At 47.1% G+C, this 13882-nt stretch overlaps 1 protein-coding gene across 1 annotated transcript in view; it reads left to right on the plus strand.

The window, feature by feature from the left end:
• The first annotated feature begins 557 nt into the window (after nucleotides 1–557).
• The window catches only part of HDAC4 (histone deacetylase 4), a 283789-nt gene continuing 270464 nt past the window's right edge, over nucleotides 558–13882 (plus strand). The window contains exon 1 of the mRNA XM_014949239.1: nucleotides 558–681. Within this exon, the coding sequence (XP_014804725.1) occupies nucleotides 573–681 (109 nt within the window). The 5' untranslated portion in view covers nucleotides 558–572. The remainder of the gene's footprint in view (nucleotides 682–13882) is intronic.

The following is a 13882-nucleotide window of genomic DNA, read 5'->3' on the forward strand; positions in this document are numbered from 1 at the left end:
TTGGGAGAAGAGGCCAACACCTGCCTCTCTACACCCTCCTTTCAGGGAGTTGTAGAGGGCAATGAGGTCTCCCCTCAGCCTCCTCTTCTGCAAACTCAACATGCCCAGTTCCCTCAGCCTCTCCTCGTAGGACTTGTTCTCCAGACCCCTCCCCAGCTTGGTGGCTCTCCTCTGGACACGCTCCAGCACTTCAATGTCCTTCCTGTAGTGAGGGGCCCTCACTACAGTCTGGGGACTGGTGCTGATTGCGAAGGCAGATGTATTTCTGGTCTGGGCCGTAGGTATTTCAGCCCCAAACGTGTTGCCGTGGCGAGTTGTGTTTGTCATTTACCTTTGACCACCTCACCCATTGATCTCTGCTCGCTCACCAGCTATTTCTGGTGCTCTCAGCCCGATCAGCAAGCAGTCCCCAGGAGAGGTGGCTGTCTCACACGCGCAGTGGTTTTGTCGTCTCGCAGCCGGCGTGGATTTTTTCCCCACTCTTAAGAAGTGAAACGCTTCTCCTGACCTTCAGGGCTTGGTCCCCTACGAGAGTGTTGAGGGCAGGCTGGTTTGCAACCCCGCAGAGCGACATGTTACAGTCCTACAGCACCGAGAAGAGAGAGGTGGTCGGCTTTGGACACGCTGCCTTTGCTTCCAGGGCACAATACAGCTGTGTCTTCTATGCAGGGATGCAGACAGGTAAGGATAAATTTACAAAAAATAATAATAATAACCTATTAAAGTAGAAGTACTAGCTTTAAAACAAATTGGACTGGTGTTTTTTTTTTTTTTTTCAGAAAATGTAATCTGGATACCAACTTTGCCGTCAAAATAGTCGAAAAGGCTAGTGCAGATATTAATCTGGATACCAAGTTTGCCATCAAAATAGTCGAAAAGGCTAGTGCAGATATGCTTAAGTAGGGATTTATAGTGAGTCTAACTGAGAAAATTGGCATTTTAATTTTTTTTAAACCACAGAAGAGGAGGTTAGCACTCTCCTCTGCGTCTGCATCGACTGCAGAGGGTGGCTTTGCAGCTGGATCTTCTGAACATCTTCCCAAAGCTCACCTAGGGGGGTCCCAGTTAAAGACTCTGCCCTTGGGGAGGAGCTGCTGGATCCACAAGGGTGTTTTTGTCACAAGTGGACAAAAACTTCTGGTGGAAGTGGGGACACGGCGAGCTGCTCTGCTCCTTTGAGTGTCATCAGGTGCCACGAGGGTCCCTCTACTCCTCTTTCTTTGGGGGTTTGAAATATGCCCCTTGTTTACCTGGAACTCGGCTATACAGAGCTTCAGGCATAGGGTAACACTTCCTTCTTGCTTCTTGAAGTAAAAATTTAGGGATACTTAGAATCATAGAATCATAGAATGGTCTAGGTTGGAAGAGACCCTTGGGATCATCGAGTCCAACCATCTCCCCTACTCTACAAAGTCCTCCCCTACACCATGTCCCTCAGCACTGCATCTAAACGGCCCTTAAACACAGCCAGGGATGGTGACTCCACCCCCTCCCTGGGCAGCCTGTTCCAATGCCCGACCACTCTTTGGGTGAAAAATTCCTTCCTAATGTTCAATCTAAACCTACCCTGTTGGAGCTTGTGTACAGCTTCTCCATTTCTATGATTCTATGATTCTCACCCAAATTACCAAACTGGTATTGGAGCAATAGAAAGCTCATCTGGGACCCTTGCAGTGACTCCTATTCCTAGTGCATCTAGAAAATTCTCTCCGGGTTGATGTTCGGTGTTGGGAGTTGGTCATTCTTGAAGTTGTGATTAAAACTGTGTGTGTGTGTTGGGCACGTGGCTGAGGTCAGCTCTGGAGGTACCTTTCTGCCTGGTGGTCACAATTATTGGATCGTTTCCAGTAGTTGACACGTTTTTAATTGTAACTGTTGACAAGCGTGCAAAAAAAAAATAAATAAACAAACCGGTACTAAAAGTTTCAGCTACACAAAGTTCAGAGGAGTCAAGATACGGCAACCTTGAGCTGCGGCTTTTATGGTGATCCCTGATTTCTTAATTGCTTTGTGCTATTTTCCCCCCACAGCCTGGTAACTCATTACACAGACAGTAAAGCTTTCTTTTTCCCTGGGTTGTACCGTGACCTGGAGCTTACTTCCCCGGCGAGCTTTTTTGAAGCCAGATAGAAGACACTGATGGCCATGTCAAGGACTCTCTGCTTTTGCTGGCTTCCAGTAAATTGAGATGTTTTTCTTTACTGTAGTGGGGGTTTGGGAAGCTCTTAGGTGAGCGTTCCAGTTGAAGTTGGATGAGGAAGTTCTGGGAGGGTTTTGTTGTGCTGCAGGATCACTTGCTTGGGTAACTTCCCTCCCCAACAGAATGCTTTTGATTTGGCAAAACCCAATTTCCTTTCCATAATAATTATTTCATATCCCTTTCTCTGTTCCTCCTCCTCGGAGGTTCCCTAATGTCAGAGAAGGGCTCAAGCAAAATCTGTTACAGGTTTTGCATTTCTTTTCCCGCATCTCGGAGGGTTTTCAAACACCACTCCCATTTTGAAATTCTACAACAAAACAAAAAAAAAAACCCCAACCCGTACTTCTGCTCCGGATTAGAAATTCTCCATGTGCAACTTTTCCAGGCGTGTGAGCACATTTCCTTGTACCGGTGGCTCTTTCATCTTATTTACTGTCCTGAGATACCTAATGTGGCAATAAATTATCCAGTGCTGCCTTTTAGTGCTGCTTAACCAGCTCTTGCCAACTCTTAATGATAATTAAGGTGGTGGTGGTGGTGGGGAACACCCTAAAAAAGATCCGCACTCTGAATATACTGCTCATATTGATGTAGCAGATGTGTTTTATTGACTTCAGTTTTTTTAATGTGTCCCTTATTCACAAGTAGTAAAGCTGTAAGAGCTGTCCTGGTCGTACCAAACAAGTGTCAATAAAACCTTCGACCACATTACTCACTAGGTGCTGTAATTTTAAAATTTATTTATTTATTTAAAACATTAAAGACCGTTAGTAAAAAGACAGCTACTTTGGGAGAGAGGAAGGTAGGCAGTTACTGCACAGGATTGAAAAAGAAATATATCTCTGCTAGAAGTTGGACTCTTTCTAAATAAACAAGATGGGTCATGTTGCTTTAACCTAATTACTGGAAGTAGACTGTGGGACTGGCTTTGGTTGTGAATGGTGCTTCTAGAGCCTCAGTTTTTTATTGTGCAAAGAAGCTCTGTGTACCAGGATGCTGGTCTTGTCTGGGAGACTGTGCTGAGCTAACTGGGAAGCGTGGCCCAAATAGGATTTGCTTGGGTGAACTACTTTGGAATTATATTCTTCAACATTGTTAAACTCTTGAGATGCAAGCCTTCCAAAAAAATCAAGTTCTGAAGAAATCATCTCCGACTCCACCATGGCTTTTCTCTGTCGAATAGCAGCCAGTAAAAAAAAAAAATTAAATAAAGGTTTTAAAAAGTGGAATGGTTTTAGGCCATTCTGAACTATTTTTGCTGTTCGATACCCAATATTGCTTCCGCAATTTTTGAAAGGGGACAGCTGCAGCTAGCAGGTTAGAGCTTCCCAGCCATCCCATTTTTTAAGATATTTCTGCAGCCAACATTCCCTAAACTGTGCTTTGTGCCCATCTAGGTCAGTGGAGAAATCAGTGGGGCAGGAGGCCTTCTTGGAGGAGCTGCTCAGCAGCTTCCCAGCCATAGTGTTCCTGCTACTGCTCGGGGCTTGGATGAGTCCTGTAGGAAGTTCTCCAGCTGTAGAAGGTTTGGGATCCTGTATTGCCTCTGGCTTCTTGGAGGGAAGTCCGGGGTAGCTCAAAGTAGCACTAAATCCCCTGAAAAGCTGATAAAATTGAGGTATTGGGCATAAGGACAAACAAAATGTGCAATAACGATCTTGACTGGGAAGGGAATAAGGGACAAAATGATGCTTCACAAACTCTTGTTTTAGATAAAGGGGAGTGGGCAGGACTTTATAGTCTTCACACGTAGATCATGGTAGTAGTGGTAATCTGGGGTTTTCCCCACTTCCTATACATAAGCTTAAATTGTATGGTGTTTAGATGGCAAATATGGGGAAAAGCAGTTTAACTCAAAATCACTTCTCGTGCTAAAAAGAAATCGTGGTGTTTAGATGGCAAATGTGGGGAAAGCAGTTTAAATCAAAATCACTTCTCGTGCTAAAAAGAAATCTTGAATCTGTTCAGGTGCTTCCTCTAAATGCTACTAATTGGATTGTGTGAAATCTTTAAAATGTTGAGCAAAGTGGGAATCCATGTTGCCCAATGGCGTTCTCTCGGAGTGTCTTCTTGCTGGTTTCCTGAGTTAGAAATCATAATTTGTCATATTACGATATATGATGACAGTCATTTTTCACAGTGGTTAATCTTGATGAGAAATCTGTGGTCTTGGCTGTACGAAGTACAAACCTTCTGATGTCAAATACCAGGAAAAACCGAAATACAAGAAAGTGATGGAATTACTTTGAAATATATATATTTTTTTTTTTTTTTGGTCTCTTCTCAAGGTGTCAATGAATGGTTAAGCATTCTTTGTAGCTGGGAAAAAATGTTTTGTTTTAAATTTTAATCCTGCTAATAAAGTCTTGTCATGTGTGTCAATGAAGCAGAAAGAAAATTACTACAGAACTAACAGTAGGTTGTCATTAAAGCTGATTTTCTGCATTAAGCCAAAAACATCCCAAGATTTAATTTCTGGACTTCCTAAATATGTTAGTCACGCTGATGTTTTCCCAAAACCTAAGAACTACAGAAATTTACTATGGGGGACTATATTTGAAAGTATTTATTTGCTGTTGTCTGTCACCTTGTCCTGGTCTTCTGCCTTCTCTATTTTTAAGACTTCCAGCTGTTGACATGTGCGGGCAGCTGCTTGGAGGGTCCTGCCTGAAAAAATCCCTTCCTCTCTTCTTTTGGCCAAAGAAATAAGAAGTGATCTGTTGTTTGGAGAGCACAGCTGAAGTTGCATCCTGCCAGATTCTCTGGCAGCACTTGTAACAGGGCAAAAAAATCCTGCATGGGCACTTGCTTATTTGCTCATAGCAATTGAGAATTCGGTACTTAAAAAAAACCCTCTTCCAGCCAGATAATTTGCTAGAAGCAGAGAAAGGGGAGTTTCCTGGAAGCTAAAAATAAAAACCAGCAGTTCTTCGGTTTTTTTGAAGCTCAGGTGAAATAATTTGTCCTAGTGCTGTCCCTTTGCTAGCACCTCGTTGTCTGCAGTCTTTCTTGCGTTTGTACCTCAAGTATGAGCTGCCAGAAGGTTTTTTGGGTGTCAGTTATTTTGGTGACTTGCAGTAGCAGGAGCTCCAGAGTGTATTCAACTCTGCTGGCTTGTGTATTTGACATAGCACTTAAAAACAACATGGGGCTGAATTTGTTTCTACTGAAAAATATCAAGTCAAATTAGCTTTTTAATTTCCTTCTCAGCGATGTGCTGCAGCGCTTCCATCGTGTTAATGCTAATTTGTTTCTGAGAAATCATCTTCTCTTGTTTTCTTGCCCCCCTCTCTCTAACTATTTTCCTCGCGGTGAGTTAGGTCTGATGTTGGTGTGTTGGTGGGATGATTCCTCCTCCTTACGCTGGTCCCAACTGCAGAAATGCAGGGATGTCCAGCTTGAGTGCCTCCAACCTCTTAGATTTGGACCTTTTCACAGAATCACAGAATCTTCTAGGGTGGAAGGGACCTTAAAGATCATCTTGTCCAACCGTCAACCTCACTGACAAAAATAGACACCCCCACAACAAACAAGGAGCATCATCACTAAACCAGACCTCCCAGCACTACATCAACCCGGCTTTTGAACACCTCCAGGGATGGGGCCTCAACCCCCTCCCTGGGCAGCCCATCCTAATGCCTGAGAACCCTTTCAGTGAAAAAATTTTTCCTAATATCCAGCCTGAACCTCCCCTGGCGCAACTTGAGGCCATTTCCTCTTGTCCTGTCGCCTGTGACTTGAGAGAAGAGACCGCCCCCCACCTCTCTACACCCTCCTTTCAGGGAGTTGGAGAGAGCAATAAGGTCCCCCCTCAGCCTCCTCTTCTCCAGGCTGAACCCCCCCAGCTCCCTCAGCCTCTCCTCATAAGACTTATTCTCCAGCCCCCTCACCATCTTTGTTGCCCTTCTCTGGACTCGCTCCAGCCCCTCAATGTCTTTTTTATGGTAGGGGGCCCAAAACTGGACACAGTACTCGAGGTGATGCCTCACCATTGCCCAGTCCAAGGGTAACAATCACCTCTCGGGCCCTACTCCCCACGCTGTTCCTGACACAGGCCAGGATGCTGGTGGCCTTCTTGGCCACCTGGGCACACTGCTGGCTGGAAGCGATGTGTGATGCTGAAAGCTCTTCTAGGTTTTTATCGTTCTCTGGAACAGAGCAGCAGTGTTTAAATATGGCCAGAAGTGGTGAAGGCAAGACTGGATCCAGCCTGTTGGAGGGTCTCTGGGCAGGCAGCTCAGTGCAGGAGCAGACCTGGGGACACGGGCTGGGTCCATGCCAGGAAGGGGCTGGTGCCGAAAGGTTTGCGTGTGTCCCACAGGGTCTCACTTGGTACCTGCCCTCATCTAGTTGTGTGGACTGAATACCCACGAGTGTAGAAAGTCCCTTAGGTGTGCTCATGGAGTACCTCTCCTCAGTTAATTTTGTATTTTGTGTGCTGAAGTGTCTCCGAGGTACAAACCAGAATGTGGTTTAAGTGGTGTGTCCCAGAAGATTGTGGATGAGAAGCTGGACATGAGCAGGCAGTGGGCAGTTGCAGCCCAGAAGGTCAATCCCATCCTGGGCTGCATCAAAAGATGCGTTGCCAGCAGGTCCAGAGAGGGGATTCTGCCACTTTACTCTGCTCTGGTGAGACCTCACCTGGAGTCTTGTGTGCAGGTCTGGAGCCCTCAATATAAGAAGGACATGGACCTGATGGAGAGGGTCCAGAGGAGGGCCACGAGGATGATCAGGGGGATGGAGCACCTCTGCTCCGAGGACAGGCTGAGGGAGCTGGGGTTGTTCAGCCTGGAGAAGAGGAGGCTCCGGGGAGACCTAATAGCAGCCTTCCAGTACCTGAGGGGGGGCTACAGGAAGGCTGGGGAGAACCTGTTTAGAAAGGCCTGCAGTGACAGGACGAGGGGCAATGGCTTCAAGCTGGAGGGGAACAGCTTTAGACTGGAGATGAGGAGAGGGTTCTTCACTGTGAGGGTGGTGGAGCACTGGAACAGGTTGCCCAGGGAGGGGGTTGAGGCCCCTTCCCTGGAGATATTCAAGGTGAGGCTCGACGAGGCCCTGGGCAACCTGGTCTAGTTGGGGGTGTCCCTGCTGACTGCGGGGAGGTCGGACTAGATGACCTTTGGAGGTCCCTGGGCAATTCTGTGATTCTATGATTCTAAGATACCCTTCTGAAGTGCGCTGGCCCAAACTGAAATGCTGATGTAGATGTACCCTGTGTCTAAGGCACTTGCTGATTTATTCTGGTTGTTTTTTGGATCCTGGATGCTGCTGCCAGGTTGGTTTAGTGTGGGGTTTTTTCCAGCTAATGTTAAGAAAACGGTGGGAGGAGGTGAGCCTTGTGGACTTCAGATGACAGGCATTTCTGTTCCTTAGCCCTTTCTTTACCCTCTCCTGAAGAGACCTAGAGGAGCTACCTTCCCGTGGTCATCACAAGGCAGCTGAGTCCATACTCTGGCTGGAACGCGAGGTGAGGGGCTGGGAAATGCAGGTGGTGATAGAAGAGCCCTCAAAACACCAGGAGCTTGGAGAGCTGTGGGTGATGCGTGGATCAGGAAGTCTCTTTTGGGAGCTCGGGTGTAGAACATAGCTGTGTGCCAGTAGAGCCAGCTCAGGCCTTGGGATGGATTGCTGTGCTAGCAGAGCTGAAGTTCAAGGAGAATAGGTTTGGTGCAGGCCACTGGGCAGATCTTGACTCCCTTTTATAGCCCCTCAGAGGTTGGTGTCTCATTTAGGCAGACTACTGGAGAAGAGATGCATGTTGGTACCTTGGGAACTTGAGTATCATCAAGGTGCATCTTGGTTTTAAGAGTTTCTTCAGAAGTCATGCTTGTGTGAATCTTCTTACCTATGTTTGCGTTTGTCTTGAAACGGTTTATGAAAAAGATTAGTATGAAAGAGTCTCTGCAGTTTATTTTGTGGTGTTGGCACAAAAGTTGTTACTTAAATTGGGTGCAGCTGTCTCATGGCATGGCTCTAGGCTGCAGACTTCCCAGCTGGACTGCTCTGAGGATGAAGCCACAGAGTCAAGTCACATTTGCTTTTCATGATGTCTCTTCTAGGTAAGTCGGCCTGAGACGCGTGGGGAGCATGGAAGGATCCCAGCTTTATGTCCATCTCTGAATTCCCTACGCAGAGCCCCCACGAAATGCAAGGAAAGTGGGACCAGTTCAGTGTTAGTGAGAGCTGGAGCTTGCCATCGGGTCTGATGCTGCTTGTGGCTCTTCCATGATGAAACGGGGCAAAACAACTGGCTAAACTTTCCAGAGGAACTGTTAAAATGATTTATTTCATATGAAGAGTGGCTGAAGGAGTTGGGACTGTTTAGTTTGAGGAAGAGGAGGCTGAGGGGAGACCTCATCACTCTCTACAACTACTTGAAAGGACACTGTAGAGAGGTTGGTGCTGGTCTCTTCTCACAGGTAATTAAGGACAGAACGAGAGGGAACGGCTTCAAGCTCCAACAGGGGAGGTTTAGACTGAACATTAGGAAGGAATTTTTCACTGAAAGAGTGGTCGGGCATTGGAACAGGCTGCCTGAGACGCGTGGGGAGCATGGAAGGATCCCAGCTTTATGTCCATCTCTGAATTCCCTACGCAGAGCCCCCACGAAATGCAAGGAAAGTGGGACCAGTTCAGTGTTAGTGAGAGCTGGAGCTTGCCATCGGGTCTGATGCTGCTTGTGGCTCTTCCAGTATGAAAGGGGGCAAAATGTTTCTGTCCCCACCCACAGACCTCTTTGGTCCTGCTCTTCATGCTCCTTTAGGCGACAGGACAAGAGGAAATGGCCTCAAGTTGCGCCAGGGGAGGTTCAGGCTGGATATTAGGGAAAATTTTTTCCCTGAAAGTGTTCTCAGGCATTGGAATGGGCTGCCCAGGGAGGTGGTTGAGGCCCCATCCCTGGAGGTGTTCAAGAGACAGGTTGATGTAGTGCTGGGAGGTATGGTTTAGTGATGATGCTCCTTGTTTGTTGTGTGGGTGTCTATTTTTGTCAGTGAGGTTGACGGTTGGACAAGATGATCTTGAAGGTCACTTCCAACCTAGAAGATTCTGTGATTCTGAAGCTCATGGGAAAAGAAAAGAGAAGGGAAAACGCCTTTACTGTGGAGAAAGAGGGAGTAGACTTGGGTTGGGAATAGAAAGCTCAAGATCTGGGTGTAGCAGCGTGGCAGCCCTGCTGTGGAACTGCAGGAAATCGGTGGGCCTGGGTCTGGGTTGTCCCTTAACCCCACTGGGATCACGCTTTAGCTCTGTTTGACATACTGATGTTTCCTGCCCTGCTGCAGGGGAGTACAGCAAGATGCTAATTACATATTTATGCCTGAAGGTTTATTACAACTCTTCTGTTTTTACTTTACTGTGGAGAAAGAGGGAGTAGACTTGGGTTGGGAATAGAAAGCTCAAGATCTGGGTGTAGCAGCGTGGCAGCCCTGCTGTGGAACTGCAGGAAATCGGTGGGCCTGGGTCTGGGTTGTCCCTTAACCCCACTGGGATCACGCTTTAGCTCTGTTTGACATACTGATGTTTCCTGCCCTGCTGCAGGGGAGTACAGCAAGATGCTAATTACATATTTATGCCTGAAGGTTTATTACAACTCTGTTACCTAGGAAAATCCCAAATGTCATTTAGGGGGAGGAAGGGGAGTCAAAGCCCACCTCGTGGTGAGTGGTGTCTGCGTTTGACTCGGATGCTGTTGGTGGTGGCGCTGAGCGTTTGGGTGCATCAGCAAGTTTGTCCCACATGCTCTTTTCATGCAAGTGTTACGGTCTGACAACTCTGAATCACCCTCCCAGCTCTTGATTTGCGTCAATCAAACCACGTTTAAGAGAGGCTTTGTTCACCGTTTGGAACACAAGACCGAGGCGAGTGCGCGAGCGACCGCGTCAAGCAGCTCCTCTTGAAACTGGGTTCAATAGTCCAGGCTCAAACTCCGGGAAGAGAGCCTGTGGTTGAAGTGGAAGAGGAGAAGTTGATGTTCTTTTCCTTCTGCTCCCCCAGATCCCTCCTCCTGGTATGCTCGGGTTATCACTGAAGTCTTTGAATCTATAGGTCTGGGCTCGTATTGGAGACACTTAAATATCATAAGTCACTGGGGAGCACCTTCTGCTAGTCTGGAAGTTCCACTAGTTGCTCCAAGCCCCATCCAAACCTGGTCTTGAACGTTTCCAGGGATGGGGCATCCACACTCCGGGAAGAGAGCCTGTGGTTGAAGTGGAAGAGGAGAAGTTGATGTTCTTTTCCTTCTGCTCCCCCAGATCCCTCCTCCTGGTATGCTCGGGTTATCACTGAAGTCTTTGAATCTATAGGTCTGGGCTCGTATTGGAGACACTTAAATATCATAAGTCACTGGGGAGCACCTTCTGCTAGTCTGGAAGTTCCACTAGTTGCTCCAAGCCCCATCCAAACCTGGTCTTGAACGTTTCCAGGGATGGGGCATCCACAACTTCCCTGGGCAACCTGTTGCAGTGCCTCACCACCCTCAGGATAATATATCTGTAGGTTTCATTCTGTAAGCGTGGGGTTTATTCCCAAGGTTGCTGTGATGAGTGTTTTTATGTAAAGAGATATAGGTTTTTCTTCACATGTAATAATTTTTTTTAAAATAAGAATGTCTATCAAATTGAATTCATTACAGACTCATCTTTCCATATCTCTAAACATGGGGGTCCTTTCTTGCAGAATTATCTATACTTTTAGACAGTAAAGCTGTAGTTTTTGACCTAGAGACTGTGACTGCAGCAGGGTCAGGAGTCAGACAATGTCCTCCCACCTCAAAGAGGGTTGCAAGCCCAGAAGTAAATACCTTGTGGCAAACCCAGCCTGGCGGTGGGACGTGTCTTCATGCTGCAGATGAGCAGAAAGTCTTTTGGAGACTTTTTACAGAAAAAAAAAAAAAAGCTACAACCCAGAAACCACAATGGTCTTATCTGCCCTCCACTTCAGATGGCTGGTGCCTGGCTAGAGACCTTTGGAACAGTCACAGAGCTGTTCCTGGGAGTATGTTGAAGGTTTTATTTGTTCCCTTTCGAAGCCCTCTTGGCCAAGGTTTGCCCAGGCCGGAAGGGACCTCCAAAGGCCATCTAGTCCGACCCCCCGCAGTCAGCAGGGACACCCCCAACTAGACCAGGTTGCCCAGGGCCTCGTCGAGCCTCTCCTTGAGCAGAGTAAAGTGGCAGAATCCCCTCTCTGGACCTGCTGGCAACGCAGCTTTTGATGCAGCCCAGGATGGGATTGGCCTTCTGGCCTTCTTTTATCCCACCTCCTTTCACTTGTAGGTGAGAGGGACCATTTCTCTTCCTTTCAGCTCTCCTCCCAGCCTTCAGGACCAATTCCTGAGGTCCTCCCTAGCCCTGATGTTCTTGCTCTAGCATGCTCTGCTTTCCCTTGTCCTAAACCCACCCTTGACCTAGTTTGGTCTCAAACCACTTCCCTGCCTCTTCCTCTCTCCACGCTTTTTCAGCTCATTGAAGTCTCTTCTCCTCCTTCCCGTCCCCCTCTGGCACCAGTCTTTGTGCTCATCAAAACATTGATCTCATGGGCTGTAGGCTTGCCAGCACAATAAGGCCACTGCTCTTCCAAACACTTTTTTTTTTTTTTTTTTTCCCTTTTTCAAAACAAACAACGCTTTTCTTCACTGGACTTGCTTTCACTATTTTTCAGGCTGCAATTAAATTCCTTGCTTTCCTACTGACAGTCATGGAAACCAGCTAGTTTCCAAGTGTCAGGATGCTGATCCTTATCTCATTCTTTTCCCAAAGAAGGTAATAAAACAACTATAAGAATAAATTGCTTGTAGCAGATGCAGCACATGGGCATATGGCAGTCTATTAATTACTCATGTTCTACACAACTTTTGAAATAAATCAATAAATGTTGATAAAACACTAGAGAGCGTGCAGGGGAGGGGGGGGGGGTTCTCTACCCATATTTTCCTCCTCTGGACTCTCTGATGGTAAATTTTGGCTGGTTTTAACGGTCCGTTTTTTGGACAACCTTGGTATTTCCCTATGGAAATAAACACTCCCAGGCCTGCTTGCCTCTTTCTCCAGACATAGGTATGTCCTTGACAGCTGCTTTTAATCCTCAGAGGCAGAGTAGCAAGGAGATAGGTGTTTTATCAGTTCCTTCCATCGCATATTTCCAGTATATATTTCATAGCATCTAGGAAACTATTTGGAGGTGAAGAGGAAACAGTCTTCCTGAATGTTGCAAAGAACCCAATGTGCCCAACAGTTCTCTTTCCCTTAAGCAAATGTCTTTTTTTGCTTTCTTACAGCGGTCGTAGCCTTGCTCATGGGTGGTGTTTTCCTGGTCATCCTGATGGGCTCTTGACCCCCCCTGGGCTGGGGTCGGTCTCTCTTCCAGAAGAACAGACAGAACTAAAGGAAACGTCCTCAAGTTGCGCCAGGAACTTGGATATTAGGAAAGATTTTTACACTGAAAGGGTTATCAAGCCTTGGAATGGGCTGCCCAGGGAAGTGGGTGAGGCACCATCCCTGGAGGTGTTCAAAAGAGGGGTCGACATGGTGCTGGGGGACATGGTTTCGTGATGGGTTTTGTCAGAGTTAGGCTGATGGTTGGACTATAGATGACCTTGAAGGTCCCTTCCAACCTAGATGATTCTATGATTGAGTGTGGTGCAGAGGGGTGTTCCGTGCCAGTGCTTATCGATCATGGGGCTGAGGAACCTGCTTTTCTTTATATGCTGTTAACAAAGCAGGAGTGGCTTGGTTTGAAGAGTCTTGGTCATACTATTTTGTCTGTTGGTCCTCCTGGTCTAGTGATAGCAGAGAACAATGTTTGTGCTTACCTTGGTGCTCCTGTCCAGGTACGTGTCTTCTCTGCAGTGCTGCTGCTGCTCAAACACCTTTTATATGGGAAGGGTGAATGTAAAATAGATAAAATAAACAATAAGAAGAAAAGAAAATTTTTCTTGAAAGTGGGGGAAATAGGTCCCTTCTCCGTTTGAAATCTCTGATTAAAGATGTGTTGGAGAGGGTGTGTGTGAACTTTATGTTTTCTTGAGGCTTCTAAGCGACAACATCTTGTTTTCATATGCTTAAGGATAACAATTTTTAAGAAGGGACCCGTTCTATCGTTGCATTTTATCAGACAACCACATCCAGACGTGGCTTTTATATAAGGGAAAGAAAAAGTGTGTGCAAGTTGCAGTATTACTTCCCTGTTGGTGTTTAGGAGCGCTTCAGGGAGGTGCCCTCAGGCAACCTGGCTGTGCTTGGAGATGTGGAGATGTGGGAGATGTGATGGTGCCACGAACTGGAGTCAGGCGGTTCCCTGCAGCTGAAATTCTCCTCTGGTTTGCGTGATATTTAACAAAGGACCTGGGGGTGTTGGTGGCCTGTGGGCTGAACAGGAGCCAGCAGTGTGCCCAGGTGGCCAAGAAGGCCACCAGCATCCTGGCCTGTGTCAGGAACAGCGTGGGGAGTAGGGCCTGAGAGGTGATTGTCCCCTTGTACTGGGCACTGGTGAGGCCTCACCTTGAGTGCTGTGTCCAGTTTTGGGCCCCCTACCATAAAAAAGACATTGAGGTGCTGGAGCGGGTCCAGAGAAGCGCGACAAAGATGGTGAGGGGTCTGGAGAATAAGTCTTATGAGGAGAGGCGGAGGGAGCTGGGGGTGTTCAGCCTGGAGAAGAGGAGGCTGAGGGGAGACCTTATTGCTCTCT

This window comes from Calidris pugnax, unplaced genomic scaffold (genome assembly GCF_001431845.1).
Source record: "Calidris pugnax isolate Ruff unplaced genomic scaffold, ASM143184v1 scaffold75, whole genome shotgun sequence".
Taxonomy (NCBI): domain Eukaryota; kingdom Metazoa; phylum Chordata; class Aves; order Charadriiformes; family Scolopacidae; genus Calidris; species Calidris pugnax.